Here is a 15,894-nt window from a genome sequence, read left to right as displayed (position 1 = left end):
GCCTGGTACCTGCTGGAGTCATGTCTGTTCTGATTCTCCATTGCCAAGGGCAGCAAAATGATCCAGGCAAGGCCTTATGGCCACCCCATCTGGGCCACCATAATGTCCCCAAAGTGGGTTCCTTCCCACAGTGTGCCAGGAACTGATCCACACTCAGAGTCGGGATATTTTTTTCTTCTGTGTCTGTGTGGGGATGGGTGCAGGGCAGTGAATCCTCAGGTGCCAGTCACCCGCTTTGAAGCACTTCAAAGAGCAACAGATCCACATTTCCCATAAACATCACAATCTAAAGCCATGGGCTGCAACTTCCTTCATCTCTTCTCAGAGATGCAGAGCACAAGTATTTACTGTGCGTGTCCTCTGGGGAAGGTCATCAAAGCCTCCTTGCAAGTTAGTGGGGAGGTCAAGATGGCTGCTAGCTGCTTCTTAGAGCTTTGGACCATGAAGTGAGTCTTGCAGAGCAATGTGAGAGTTGGAAAAGGAAGTCAGGACTTTACAAGACGCAAAGGCAATCACACAAGATCTAATTATACTCCAGCAGAGTGGTGCTATGAGCAGCAACGCAGTGTAGAATGACTGTAGAACAGAAATATGTGGTGACACACATTGCTCACAAGCAAAGGCACAGATATGGGAAAAATAAGATTTAGATTTCCCAATCGTATTCATGGGATCCTGAGGAATGGGATGGAAATATCTTGAGTGAGTCCTCAGACTCCAAGGCTGAGCTTTAGCCAGATTTAGCGGAAAGGGAGGTGGTAGAAGCACAAACCCCTCATACAGATGGAGGGGCAGAGTGATCTGCTAGATGGAGGGGTGCACTTACACTCCAAAATTGAATTTTTGGAGATCAATCAGCAGAAGAGAGAAGAAAAACTGATATGGATTTTGTGAGCTTGGAATAGTGGGGCTGTCTGTCCACTTATTAATTGATGTAAAAATCTATTAAGTCCTATAGGCAGTAAGGATCAAATATATTGGGGATGTGCTCAGGGACAAAGTGAGGTCAGGGGTCCTGTTTGGCAGGATGTTGCCACCCCTATGCTGTATCAAGAGTTGTGTGCAGCAGTTTTAACAGCATATGCAGACACTGATGAATTAGTGCCATCCCTCAGAAGTTGATGTTCCAGGCAGAAGGTTTTAGTTTCCTGCAGCAGATGGGGATGGCTCATGCTCTAATTACAGGATCTAGTCTGGATGGGACAGCAGTAACTAAAAGTATCAAAATACAGTTTTTGAGAAGGGTGCCTGTTTCATTGAAGACCTTGATTACACCAGCCACCACAGTGCTTCTAGTAATATAGGTGTCCCAGCAAATTCCTTAAGGTAAAATTGGGATCTAATTTCAGAACCAGCTGTGGGGGTGGTGAATGAAAATCATTTGGCAAAACTGAAGACTTACCTCATGTGTGACGAGGAAACAAATGTGGAATGATCTTGTGCAAGTCAGTGTCCCATGATCAAAATAAATAGGAACTTAAGAGCAAAAATGTTTCATCATTGACATAAGTCAATGCCTATGCACAAGAATTCTCTTTCAACCCCTCTGTCACCAAGACACTATGGTAAATGCTATAACAGCAGAAAAGGACCAGGAAGAAAGTTGTTTGGCAGTGGACAAAGAAACAAGAAGAAGCCTCTGATGCCTGCAAAAAAGTTTTGATTGAGCAAGCTAAATTACACACTCTTAGGCAAGGAAATCCTTTTGAATTGGAAGTAACAATTCTAGGCAATAAAGTCTTATGAGGATTGTGGCAGACAACTGGGCTGAAAAGTCAGAAAAAAATCTCTAGGCTTTCGGTCCAAGACATTACTAGACTCTGCTATATATAATAACCCAATGGAAAAATGAATTAAAGCTGTAATTTGGGTATTACAAGAAACAGAAAGAATTACAGGCCGAAATACTGTGACTGTACCTCCAGTATAAAACATGGTGAGGACTGAAATTCTTTCAGATGGTGTCTCTTCCAAAATGTTAGGATAAGTGGAATTGTTTACACCAATGGATTCTGTGCTGGGACTGCAACATATTAATCTAGAAATGACCACCTGACAATGCAGTATGGTTCTGCACTCTGTGTTCTCCCTTCTACATCCTCTGTTAGTATCACGTTCTTAAGTTCCTGTATTTTAGGTATCTTTGATGATTTCCTGTGCCTTATTTAGGGGGACAGCACTGGAACTCTGTTATTGGTGTCACAAACCAAATATGAAGTTCAAGCAGCAAAAGCAGCATTCACAGCCTTTCAATCTCTGTGGGCAATTATTCCTTATCAAGTCCCTGAGCCTGGAGCAAAAATTGCTGGAGGAACTGGGGCAAAACTATATGAATTACTGACAGAGATGACACTCCTATTTTCCTTGTGCTCTGTAGGCCACACAGCAAACACATACCTTGAATACATTTCTGCAAGTACAATATGTAGAAACTTGTGTGTAGGTTTTTACTGTAACTAACCTATTGTTATTCTTTCAGAGTTGTGACTGTGGAGCAGCTAGCGTGGACCTTCATGGAAGGTTTAACCTGGACATCCAGGGCAGCTTGCCTTAAATTTAAGAGTAACTTCTCTGCACTGAATAATTTAATAACACTGATTACTGATGAACTGCCTCCTTCTTTGTCACAGGCAGGATGGGAGCCTCAGACAAAATTATAGAAGCCCTCACCTTGTGTCACAAGGTGCAGAAATTATGCCCTGGATTTCTAAAGTCCTCATAGAGGAGTCTGCATGTGGCTAAATCAAATCCCAGGCCCAGATGTGGTCGAAGGTTTATGTCTAAAGTATCATACAGGTGTAACCCTCCCTTTATACAACTTTGTCTTGCGGGATTAAGGATGGCTAACCAAATAGATTTATATAAATAAAATAATTTATTTAATTCTATTACAATACTGATAATGCTTAGACAAAAAGACCTTAGTCAGAATTATTTAGTACACAGGACAGGTAGATGTAACTTCTAGCATAAAGCTCTATTTTTGAAACAATATTGAAGCAATTTCACTAAAGCTAGACAAACCCCAAATTTTAAGTACAGATTGATGTTTCTCACCTCTATCAGCAACTGTAGGCAAATCTCTTTTGCTGAGCCTTGAGGTATTACCTTGGGGGGGCATCCCCACTCATGGGAAAGATCTACACACACACCTTAGGGGGGTGTGCTAGAAGTCCTCACTGTGAAAATGTGGGACTGGCCTTTTATAGCATGAGACTGTCAGTCCCATTCATTTTTAGTTTCTGCATTGCTAGGCTTACTCAGCAAAATATGCTTTGCTGCTGACAAAAGTGTGATCAGCTCTTTGGTTTCTTCTGCTCAACACCTCTGCCCTTAACTTCCAGATCAGGGCCTGCATGTCCCTGCTGCTCTTGGACTCAGGCAGGGAGCACCTGTCGTGTATATCCTCGTGCATTCTGCACTTTCCTTCTTGGCTACCAACCATCATGTTGGATGGATCCCAGAGTCTAGAGTCAAATGGAATTGTTTCCACACGGGGCTGAGTTAGGAATATTTATCAGCACAGGTAGCTGTGGCAGACCTTCCCCCTTACAGCTGATAAATGGATTTGGCAGGCAGCCAGGTGGCAGCCATGAACAAGTACCCTGTACTCATGGTGCTCTGCGGGTTCATTCTTCCTTCTATGTAACATCACACATTTTCATTCTCCCAGAAGGTGAAATGCCCATCTACTCCTCACACAGAACAATGAACCAGCATGGAAGCCACTGAGCTCACTGCTTCTGTCAAAACATACCAGTGCTATGTACTTGCCTTCTCAGATCTACGTACCATCACATTCTGTCACTCTTGTAGTCCAATTCTGAACCAAAAGTTTTCATCTGCATCTCACACAGCTAAATGTGTGCCAAGAAAATAAGCTTTCTTGGACCTTGCCCTTATGTGTGGAAACTTGCATTTACTCCACAAGAAGCAACTAATTATGGTGCATTTTAACATCCTGAGGGAATTCAACATTCTCAAAAAGTGATGTGTCAGACCTGAAGGGAGAGAAGGAGGTGAAAGGCTGGGGAAAATCATCCTCTCCTGTTCTCCCAGTAGGCTGGGTGCAATCATTAATAAACCCCCAGAAGCAGCATTCCAGACCAGGACAGGCAAACAACAACTAACACACATCCAAAATGATCTTCATTGCCACTGATGTTGACTTTCCATAAACTGATATCACAGAGTGTATCCACAAAAAAACTTGGTTTCTCTCTCTTCCTGACCTGAAAAAAGACATTCATCATGGTGGTCAAATGGCTCTACATATACAAACACATTAGGTGCTACACCCACATGACTAGACCCAGAAGTGTAGCGACCAGGGAATTCTGTACCCAATACACAAATGTTTCGGACAAAATGGTTATTTTTAAATTTTCTCTCTCGATCCCTTTTAGTTGTGCACCAAATTTATCTTAGTTTAAGACTATTTATGGGGTGGAACCTGGGAAACAAGCTACCTCTGCTTTAGTTTTAAGCAGTCCCCTTTTGACAGAAGGAGAGACAAATGTGAGAAAAGTGAAAAAAATAACAGTTCACTAAAAACTAAAGTATCAATTAATACCAAAAATACAAAGGCTCTAAATCAAAGACAAACAGTCCCCCAGACACAACGAAAACAAAATGTCAGAGAAGCCCCTCTCCCCAGGTGGACTGCACGTACGGCCTGGACTTTGTCCTTTGTCCAAGAACAAGGACAGTGTGACAGGGAAGCCCCCTCCCCCAGTATGGCAGCCTCTCTAGAAGACCATGTAGCCCAGAGGACAAAGACAAGATGGAGAAGTCCACTTCTTCTGACAGTGTGGTGGAGAGGGGGAAGAAAGGAAAAACACAGCAAAGAACCTTCCAGGTTTACAGAACTCCCTCTTCACCCCCAAAAAAGCAACCAACGTGAAACAGGGACAGAAGTAAAACCTGGAAGAGCCCTTTTCTTGTCAAGCTTGGCAGGGACAGAAGTAAAACCTGGAAGAGCCCTTTTCTTGTCAAGCTTGGCAGATGGGTGAGCAAGGCAATGCGAGGCATGGGAGTGGAGGAAGGGCAAGGGAAGAACACAGAGGGGTGCATAAAGAAATGCAAGGCTGGGGTAGGCATGGGAAGGCAAATCAAAGGAGGGATAAGCCTTGCAAGAGATGGCCAGGAAGGAAAGCAGTAGACAGGTCAAGGGAGGGAGGATGGGTATGCAAGGTAGAGCAAGGCAAATCAGGGGTTGGGCAAAGCAAGTGAGAAGTACATCCAAGGGTTGCTCCCAGACCAAAGCTGCCAGGACATACTGGTCTGCCTGGCATTAATCTCTTCTGGGCTTCCTCTCATCTGCACCTGAAACACTGGGACTTTACTTCCTATGGAGTCATTCTTGTCCACGAGCTCATGGCCGAAATTTTGATTCCACCTCCAAAATGCAACACATCCAAGAACTGTTCCCGGGTGAAAGCTGCTGGGACAGATGCGTCTGGCTGGCCTTGGCCTCCCCTGGGCTGCTTCTCATCTATACCTGAAACTTCATAGCAGGGAAATTTCCTTCCATAGCAGGGCATCTCACCCTTCCACAAGGGCTTTTGTTTGTTAACCAGTCAGATAACTCAAACAGGACAAGCTGTCTGTCAGGGAGTTATTCTGGCACCATGGGTTTAACACTGGTCTGGTGTCCCCCAAATGCCAATAAACATCTTACTGTTGAAGTGAGATCTGGCAACATAAATCAGATTTTTTTTTTTTTCTGGTTAAAACATTTTCCTTTATTTTGCACAAATTTCTTTCCATCATGTATGTCTCATTCCATTGCTTTGTGATTTGATTTTTTAACAAATTGTTATTAACAAATCAGAGGGCATCTCTGATTTACTATCCCTCCCTTGAGAGTAGGTGGGGGAGGACAGTGGCTTATTTGGAGTTTAGCTCCTCATTTGTTGTTGAAACCAAAACAGACACCTTTTGGGGGGTGGAAGTCCCCTGTGAGCCCCTCATCCTCCTCACACCTGCTCTTCCACTGCACCATTGCCCACCCCCCACTCTGACATTCAGATGTCCCTATAGACATGATCTCACTCCAACCTCCCAAAGAGGCACAAAACAAGGGAAAGAGCTCTGACCAGCAGATAATTATTTTTAACACTGCCATTTAAAATGGAGAAACTCCTCCCCTGCAAAAAAAAGATAAGGCATCCCCCCACAACAGATCGAGTCCTTGCACTGCTGCTACACACCACACTTAATAAATAAACCAGTCAATAAAACTGAAGTGTAGAGCTTTTAAGAGTAAAATAAAGAACAAATCTCAGGAACTGACTTTATCCTGAGGAGAGAGGTGAATGTAGTTATACACACACAGTAAAAATACTCCTATGACAGAAGTCTTTAATCCTCCTTTTGCATTAACTGAACTTGCTCAGCTGTAAACTGATACCAATTAATTTTTCATCCCCAAAATACATGGTTTTATCCTGACGAGGGGTTTTTGTGTTACAGAGTAAGGAGGTACATCTGCACTTGGCCAGCTGCACTGCCCAAGAGAGATGCTGCTGGGACACACACACATTGGAAGTGAGACCACTCATGCAGAAGCAATGCCAGCCACGTTTGGAAGGTGTGCTGAGCTGGGGTCTCTTTCTAGCCAAAGTCAAAACTACACTCAGGAGGGCAGCAATTCCCCATCCCTCAGTGGAGCTTTTAGAGGGCAGAGGGGTCTGAAGCCATTCTCAAGAGAAGCTGCATCAGCTAACTGCACCATTCCTGCAGCTGGCAGGTTACTCTCCATCATCTGCAAGAAAACTCCCTAGTCAGAATCACACTGGACACTACAGAGGTTTTCCACCACAACCCTGCCCTCAAAAGCTCCACAGCCTTCTGCTCACCTGTTCTGATAGGACGCTGCAGCTGTCATCACTCGTGGCACCAAAGTTACCAAAAGACAGAAAACTACCACTGCACTTGTGGGAAATCACCAGCCCTGAGCTCCTCCTCACCATGGCCCAGCTCAGCTCAAATCCTTGTCCAATTCCCAAGGCTGCCCACACAGCACCTGCAAAGCCAAAGGGAAATACTTAACACAGATGCCACACATTTCTCTGCTCTCAGACACTGACCCAACCAACAACCACAGAACATTCTTGGAACCTCTTCTAAAAGTGTGGGATCACCCCTCCTTAACCCAAGGCAGAGTCTTCCAGAAAACAGTCACATGAGTGGCAATGGAGCTGTGGGATCTCTTCTGGCCTGAAAGCCATCACACACTGACCAGCAGTACCTAGACAGGGGCTTACTGGGGAGGAATGAAACAGGTCCCAAAAATGTTCTTGATTCACAGAAAAAGGTCTGAGGTTCTAAGAGCCAGGACATGTAGGGCATCAGTGCTTCAAGACCGCAAAGAGCCTGCCCTGGCTGCAGCAAGCCATGCAGAGAGGTGGGGTGGCAGAGGGAATATTAAGTGGCCTCAATGGCCAACAGGGACTAGACCTCTATCTTGCTTTTCATTGTCTGCGGCATAGAGAACCTCTGCCTGAAGCAGCAGGGAAAGAAGAAAGTGGCTGTAGGAAGAGGTGTTGGCACAGGCTGGGAGTGGGGAACTCCAGTGGATGGGTTTGAGGCAGCACACACAGCCAGTGACAGGGCCCAGGACTGGTGTACATGGGCTGTTCATCTGGGTGTGTGCAAGGGACAAAATGTGTACAGAAGATGACCCTGGGGCCCTTTTCCCACCAGCTGCCTGAGGGCATGGGGAAGCTCTCCAAGCTTCCTGCAGTGCTGGAAATGCCAGCAGGTTTCTTTTATTACTGACTTTGCACCAGGGATGTCAGGAAATGACCAGACCCACTGTCAGCAGAAAGCTGGAACATGCCCAGGGGAGGGGGTTGTGGGTGGGTGTAGTTAAGCAAAGCATCCCCACTACAGGGATTTTCCTGTCTGTGCACCTGATTCCTGAGGAATTTAACCCTGATGCTCCTCCATGCACTGCACCCTCATGGCTTTACAAGCCCACCATGGACCTGGGCGGTCTGGTGGGCCAGGGAACAGCATCAACAGGGCAAAGCAGCAGCTGTGACATCCTCTATCAAATCAGGTCTGTGGTGTCTCCAGAGCAATCTGTCCCACAGGGCAGGCAGCACCTGGAGGGGACCCTGAGATAGGATAGAAAACTGCAGCAGGCAGATGGGAGCTGGAGGCAGCACAGGGGCAGAGCCCCACAGACAGGCCCCTCTGGGCACTAACACGCTGTGCTGCTGGGATTGCTGCAGCTGCAGAGGAGAGAGGGGTTCCACCTCCAAAGGGGCTGGACAAGGCACTTTGGGACTTCTGGTTGTTCTTTTTTCTGTTTGCTTGTTTCTCCATTAGAACACAGAGGACACCTCACAGCTGCTGCTGCAGCCACCGAATCCTTTGCCCAGAGGGCTGAAGCACGGCGCAGGCAGCACCTCGCAGGGGACTGTGCCATCCCAACCCAGCCGCTGTTCTGGGGGTTCGGGGTTGTCCTTTCCCAAGCTCTGGGCTGCTGCTGGCATTGGACTCTGCTCAGCTCCTTTTGCTCTTCGGGGTGTCGTACTTCCTCTTGCTCGAGTACCAGAGCAGCAGGGGGATCCCGATGGAGGGCAGGGTCATCACGCCAAATGCCACCCAGTCCAGCTAGAGGGAGAAATTGTTAAGAGAAAAGTCAAAACAATCCAGGCCAGAGGAGTCTTAGAGCAATGAGGTCAGAGGAGGAGAGTGAGGGGAGACCTCACACTGTCTGCAGCTTCCTCACACAGGGAAGCAGAGGGGCAGGCGCTGACCCCTGCCCTAGGTGACCATGACAGGACCCCAGGGAGCACCCACAGCTGTATCAGGACAGCCTATATTAAGGCTGGATATTAAGAAAAGGCTCTTTCTCCCAGACGATGGTCTCCCAGGCACTGGAAGAGGCTCCCCAGGAAAGAGTCACAGCACCGAGCTTGACAAGAGCTCAAGGAGTTTGGATAGGGCTGACAGGCGCATGGTTGGGATTCCTGGCATTGTCCTCTGCAGGGCCAGGAGTTGGACTCCACAATCCTTGTGGGTCCCTTCCAGCCTAGGAGGCTCTAGGATTCTACTCTCAGATTTTCTGGCTCAAATGCCACAGCGCAGCTCCTCCACCAGCGGGCGGCGGGGCAGCGCAGGAGGCGTGTCCTGCGCAGGCGCGGAGTCCCTGCGTCTGCACGGGCCTGGACTCCATTTCCCAGGGGGCATAGGGCCCCCGTGAGGCGCGCTTCGGTGCGTCATTTCCGCCGCGGTGGTGCTGCCTCGTCCTTGCGGCGTTGGCGGCGGCAGAGGCGGTGAGGGGCGGTGAGGGCCGGGGCCCGGGGGCCTCGGGACGGAGCGGGGGCGCTGGGGGGCGGCTGTAGGAGCGGGTTGGGCCTGGGCTCCGAGGGGGCGGGAAGGACCGGCCGGTTTCTGGCGCTGGAGCGTCAGAGTCGGGGTGTTCCGGGGGCAGCGGTGGGTGAGGCCGGGCGGTTCCCCGTTGGAAAGTGTCCCTGAGCCCCTCTGGGCCCCTGGGTGAGTGGGCAGGAGCAGCCTGGCTGCATGCGCTGCTGGGCTGCGCAGGGCAGGGCTGGGGAAGGAAGGGGCTCCTGGCACCCCCACTGGGACGGGCTGGGCAGGCGGGTCGGTGCCAAGCCCAGGAGGTTCAGCGAGGCCAAGGGCAGGTGCTCCACCTGCACTGGGGCAACCCGAAACGCAAACAGACGGGAAGAATGGATGGAGAGCAGCCCTGAGAAGGATTTGGGGGATGGGTTGACAAGAAGCTCAGCATGCCGTGGCAACGTGCACTGGGGGCCCAGAAAGCCAACACTGTCCTGGGCTCGTCCCCAACAGCGTGGGCAGCGTGTGAAGGGGAAATTCTGCCCCTCTGCTCTGCTGAGACCCTCCCCTGCAGAGCTGCCTCCAGCTCTGGGTCCCCAGCACTGGGAGGACGAGGAGCTGCTGGAGTGAGTCCAGGGGAGGCCACGGAGATGATCCAGGGGCTGCAGCCCCTCTGCTCTGGAGACAGGCTGGGAGAGCTGGGGGTGTTGAGCCTGGTGAGGAGAGGATTCCAGCAAGACCCTAAAGCCCCTTCCAGGGCCTACAGGGATTCCAAGTGAGTTGGAGAAGGACTTTGGATGAGGGCCTGGAGTAACAAAATAAGACTTGCTGCTGCCAGAGAGCAGAGTTAGATGGGATATTGGGAAGAAATTGGTCTCTGTGAGGGAGGTGAGTCACTGGCACAGGTTGTCCAGAGAAACTGGCTGCCCCATCCCTGGAAGCATCAAAGGCCAGGTTGGATGGGCCTTGGAGTGACTTGGTCTAGTGGAAGGTGTTCTTGCCCATGACAGGGGGTGCAATTGGACGTCCTGTCCAACCCCAGCCACCCTGTGACTGTGGAGTCCAGAGGCCCTGACATTGAAGCACTTTTTGCATTTAAAATCCCCATCAAATGGGGCTGGTCACATCTGTAGTGTTCCTGTTGTCTCCTTGTCCTCTCAGCAGGGTGGCTTCAGAGGCACTGTGTTTGGGTAAGATGGGCCACGTGGCCTGAAGCAGGGACTTGTGCAGGAGATCATAAAAGCCACTGGAGGGAGTTGGTGGTTCCTCAATGGGTGGAAATAGGGAAGAAAAAATGTTGGAAGTGAGGAGCTGTGCTTTTGAGAATAACTAATTCTGTTGTGTTGCCAGGCTTTGCAAGGGCAATTAACCATTAGTTGCTAAAACTGATGAAATTGTTAATTACCAAAGCTTTTGCACTGGAAGAGGCTCAGTGATCTGAAAGCTTTGCCCATTACTGAGATGTGCAGGGCCAGGGGTTGGACTTGATAATCCTTATGGGTCCCTTTCAACTCAGGATGTTCCATGATTCTGTAAAGGGCAGTGATACTGTCCAGGGCTTTGAAAGGGGAGAAGACCATCAACTTTTCTTCCTTGGCTGTAGGTCTGGGACACTGCTGTGCCAATTCTTACATCCTCACAGGCAAGTGCTCAGAGATTTCAGATGATCAGTGACATTCCATTTCCTTGCGTTTCTAGATGAAGCTCCCACTTCTTGCCGTGTTTGCCCTGGTGTCTGTGGCTCGCTGTGAGGATGGCGCCAGGCTCCTGGCCTCCAAATCCCTGTTAAACAGATACGCAGTGGAGGGCAAGGACTTGACTTTGCAGTACAACATCTACAATGTTGGCTCCAGGTAAGCCCTGTCCAGGCTTCAGTACTGACTACAAGCAAATGTTCTCATAGTCTCCCAATGTGTGGCTGCAGGGTACAAGGTGATTTCTGAGCTCTATGATATGTGATATCCCTCTAACTCGGAGCTTTCCAGCAGTGCCTGAAGGAAATTTACCTATTCCTTCCTCTTCCATTGTCCCTGCTTTCGCCTCATGGCTGCTCAAGCTGTCAGTCCAGCATGGTATAGTTCCTGTGGTGTCCTGTGACACTGCTCCCCCTGCATGCAGCTCACAAAGCTCTTGGCTTTGTGAAAATTCCTTTTGCTATCAGGACTTAACTAAGGACCCGACAAAGATAGAACAGAACTTCCACCATGCTGGTAAAAAGCTTCAGGCCAGAATGAAAAGCTGATTGAACAAAATATAGGACACTATTAAAGTGCTTTGGGATTTTGGTTTTAGATTTTTTTAAGGCAGAATAATGCATGCTGAATGCAGTACTGCTAAGAGAAGAATATGTGGTGCTGTAATGTTGGATTAATACAACATTAATGAGCTCCTGTAATTTTATATGTGCGATTTGGTTATTTTTTAGGCCAACATGTGTATCCATGGAATGGTATCTGAAGTTCAGCAAACTGCCAAATCCTATTGCGGAAAAAAATGGTGTTTTTCCTGTCATTGTTGTTGTTTCTCTCAGCTTTGCCTTCCTCCCTCTGCAGTCTCCCTGTAAGATACCTCAACTCTCCTCCCCGTCTTCTACCAGTGACATTTCATCTCTCAAAAATTAGTTCTTCTTCTTGGTCAAGATGGAACTGTCAGTGTACTTTGCTGCAGAGCCTGTGAAGCAGATGGCAAAGCTTAAGATTCCTGTCTCATCCCTCTCTTTGTTGTGTTTAGCGCTGCCCTAGATGTGGAACTGTCGGATGATTCCTTCCCCCCAGAAGATTTTGGCATCGTCTCTGGCATGCTCAGTGTCAAGTGGGACAGGATTGCTCCGTATCTTTTAATGTTTTGAAATTTCTCCCAACTCTCTTTCTTGCCCCTGAGCATCCTGCAGCTTTGTCCTGTTTTCATCTGCTTTCCCTGAAATTCCTTCCAGAGCCTGGACAGGATGCCACATCCAAACCCCTGCTCTTCTGGATGGTGCAGTGTAAAAATAAAGTTCCTTGCAGACAGGCCCAGGTCCTGGCGTAGTTCCTCTGCCTGTGGAGGAGCAGCTGGTTCAGCCTCAGGCAGGTCTGGCTGTCTGTGAGCATGAGCACTCAAATTTGTCAGCAGCACTGACTTTTGCACGTGGCACCTGGTTGCTCTTTCCCGTCTCCTCACTTTTCTTCCTGGGACGAAATACAGCAGTGTTCCTTAACGTCCAGCTCCCAGAGCGAGCAACGTGTCCCACACCGTGGTTCTACGGCCTCTCAAGGCTGGGTACTTCAACTTCACCTCTGCCTCCATCACGTACCTGGCTCAGGAGGGTGCCCCGGTGGTGGTAAGTGGCTGATTTATGGGATCCCTGCAGATACACCTGGCGGCGCTCCTGGAGGTGCATGGCTGGGGATGATGCATGTCCGTGTGCTCTCCCCCTGCCCAGTTGTGGAGAGAGGAGGAGAGGTGGCAAAGCCTGTCTTTTCCCTGCCTTTTCCAGGCTGGCTTCACCAGTGCTCCCGGACAGGGAGGAATCCTGGCTCAGCGTGACTTCGACAGGAGGTTCTCCCCTCACTTTGTAAGTACTTTCAATTGGCAATGGAGAAGTGCACCACGGCAGCTGCAGCTCAGTGTGGTGGCTTCCTGCTTGCACGTGGTGTGTGTGGCTTGCCCTGCAGTCGCCTGGAGAGCTCCAGTGGGAGCTGGAGTTAATTCCTATCAGTTCTCCAGAGGACTGTCACAGAAGCAGCTGAGTTTCCATCCCAGCTCCCTGTGTGAAGGAGCTGCGCTGTGGCATTTGAGCCAGAAAATCTGAGAGTAGAATCCTAGAGCCTCCTAGGCTGGAAGGGACCCACAAGGATTGTGGAGTCCAACTCCTGGCCCTGCAGAAGACAATGCCAGGAATCCCAACCATGCGCCTGTCAGTCCTATCCAAACTCCTTGAGCTCTTGTCAAGCTCGGTGCTGTGACTCTTTCCTGGGGAGCCTCTTCCAGTGCCTGGGAGACCATCGTCTGGGAGAAAGAGCCTTTTCTTAATATCCAGCCTTAATATAGGCTGTCCTGATACAGCTGTGGGTGCTCCCTGGGGTCCTGTCATGGTCACCTAGGGCAGGGGTCAGCGCCTGCCCCTCTGCTTCCCTGTGTGAGGAAGCTGCAGACAGTGTGAGGTCTCCCCTCACTCTCCTCCTCTGACCTCATTGCTCTAAGACTCCTCTGGCCTGGATTGTTTTGACTTTTCTCTTAACAATTTCTCCCTCTAGCTGGACTGGGTGGCATTTGGCGTGATGACCCTGCCCTCCATCGGGATCCCCCTGCTGCTCTGGTACTCGAGCAAGAGGAAGTACGACACCCCGAAGAGCAAAAGGAGCTGAGCAGAGTCCAATGCCAGCAGCAGCCCAGAGCTTGGGAAAGGACAACCCCGAACCCCCAGAACAGCGGCTGGGTTGGGATGGCACAGTCCCCTGCGAGGTGCTGCCTGCGCCGTGCTTCAGCCCTCTGGGCAAAGGATTCGGTGGCTGCAGCAGCAGCTGTGAGGTGTCCTCTGTGTTCTAATGGAGAAACAAGCAAACAGAAAAAAGAACAACCAGAAGTCCCAAAGTGCCTTGTCCAGCCCCTTTGGAGGTGGAACCCCTCTCTCCTCTGCAGCTGCAGCAATCCCAGCAGCACAGCATGTTAGTGCCCAGAGGGGCCTGTCTGTGGGGCTCTGCCCCTGTGCTGCCTCCAGCTCCCATCTGCCTGCTGCAGTTTTCTGCAGGGTATTGTTAAGAATGTGTTCAGTCTCCTGTGAAAATTTAAAAAGTTTAATAAAGGACAATATGAGACAAGGACAAGCAAAGGTTGTTACAGCTGTGTGTATCTTGGTACTCAGCCAAGAGTGCACTGTTACTTTCAGGGATACCCCTTAAATACCTTCCCCTTACCTCAACCTGTTCCATATTTATAGACCCTTATGCATATCCATATTCCCTTATTGCAGCGTGCGCCGTGGTGGGCGGCTGCGGCAGGGACTGTTCCCTGCGAGCTCTGCAATTCCCACCTATCGGCAGGTCTGGCGCAGGGACAGACAGCGATGACACGGGTCTTGGTGTAGAAAAGATGGATTTATTCCTGGGCTCCCAGACAGACTTGGGGCGGTGAACAGAAGTTTTTAGACAGCAGCTCAGGAGGAGGGTGTAGGAAAGTGAACCAGTGAGGATATGGTAAGGGAGGAATATAAGGTGGGGCAAATAGCTTATGAGCCTTATCAGGGAAAATGGGGAGGGGAATAATACACAGTAACAAATGGGGCCTCGAGGGCAACAAAACAGACAGAACTGGAGAAAGGGATGGGATAGGGATAGGGATAGGGATAGGGATAGGGATAGGGATAGGGATAGGGATAGGGATAGGGATAGGGATAGGGATAGGGATAGGGATAGGGATAGGGATAGGGATAGGGATAGGGATAGGGATAGGGATAGGGAGGATTGACAACTTGGAAGGGAGGAGGTTAGGGAATGGCTTGGGAAAATTGGCAACTGGGAAAGGGAGGGGATTAGGGAGGAGAACAGGACAAACATGGATTCAAAGCAAAACACACCACAACACCTCATGCATATACATATTCCATGAACTAGTGTACATGGCCCCTCCTTGGGTCTGCCTTTTTAGAGCATGCGTGTTTCTGGGCTGTGGTTTTGGCTCCTCTTTATCACTTCCAGTTTGGGCTTTGGTCCACAATGCCTTCAGCCAGTGGGTGGTGGTAGTTGGTAGATCTGTAGAGGTGTCCTCATCCTGTGTTCATTGGATGTTATCCCATCCAAGCAGCATTTTAACACAAGCATACTTGTGTCAGCTATTGCACTACTATGTCTAAGCTTAAGTAATAGCAGAAATACAAACTATACCTTTATAACAAAGTTGTTTTACACATAATAGAATCTATTTTAATTAATATTTATCAAAAGCCAATATTATAATATGTATCTATAACAATATCATATCTCAGGGTTACCTCCAGGTGCTGCCTGCCCTGTGGGACAGAGATTGCTCTGGTGACATCACAGACCTGATTTGACAGAGAGGATGTCACAACTGCTGCTTTGCCCAAAGGGGCACTAAAGGACGTCCCTGTTGATGGTGTTCTCTGGGTGGCCATGATGTATTTTGTTGAGCAGAGGACTGTGTTCCTGTTATTCTTTTTTGTTGTTCTGCATATGGTTGAGGTGTGTAGAGGTATTGAGGATTTTGTAATATAAAAAGAACACCATGACAGTACCCACCCTGTGTTTTGGTTTAGAGAAAATTCTAGGAGAAATATGTTCTAAACTGATTGTTTTTGTCAAAAGAGATAGGGCTTCAGTAAGTCCTCTTTCTTCTGTCAGTGAGAGAAATGGATACCTGGGGATGAGAGAACCCCCTATTTATTAACAGAAAAAACAGAATCGACAAAAAAAAAAAAAAAAGAAAAAAAAAGAAAAAAAAAGAAAAAGAAAAAAAGGGAAAAAATAATTTGAATCTCAGACCCCGCCTTGCTATGTTGGCTGAGAGGCAGAGGTCGTGACTGCGCTTCTTTGTCTATGAGGACGGGAGCAGAAAAGTGTTCATAGAAGCTGGGAACCTGTT

At 48.8% G+C, this 15,894-nt stretch overlaps 1 protein-coding gene across 3 annotated transcripts; it reads left to right on the top strand.

Moving 5' to 3' along the window:
* Positions 1 to 9,241: 9,241 nt before the first annotated feature.
* Positions 9,242 to 14,125, top strand: LOC110471592 (translocon-associated protein subunit beta). Of its 3 annotated transcripts, none has more exons than XM_021532311.3 (6): positions 9,242 to 9,290; positions 11,014 to 11,168; positions 12,046 to 12,144; positions 12,526 to 12,634; positions 12,791 to 12,868; positions 13,551 to 14,125. In XM_021532311.3, exons 2-6 carry the CDS (start codon positions 11,014 to 11,016, stop codon positions 13,659 to 13,661), a joined length of 552 nt encoding a protein of 183 aa, XP_021387986.2. In that variant the 5' UTR covers positions 9,242 to 9,290; the 3' UTR covers positions 13,662 to 14,125. The 3 variants fall into 3 exon arrangements, with proteins under 3 accessions (XP_021387986.2, XP_021387987.2, XP_077645505.1); XM_021532312.4 differs by having other exon boundaries at positions 9,242 to 9,300; XM_077789379.2 differs by lacking the exon at positions 9,242 to 9,290 and adding an exon at positions 9,828 to 10,090.
* Positions 14,126 to 15,894: the final 1,769 nt, after the last annotated feature.

The sequence above is a fragment of the Lonchura striata genome, chromosome 25, assembly GCF_050655825.1.
Source record: "Lonchura striata isolate lonStrDom1 chromosome 25, ASM5065582v1, whole genome shotgun sequence".
Taxonomy (NCBI): Eukaryota; Metazoa; Chordata; class Aves; order Passeriformes; family Estrildidae; genus Lonchura; species Lonchura striata.
This window is presented reverse-complemented; position numbering and strand designations above follow the sequence as displayed.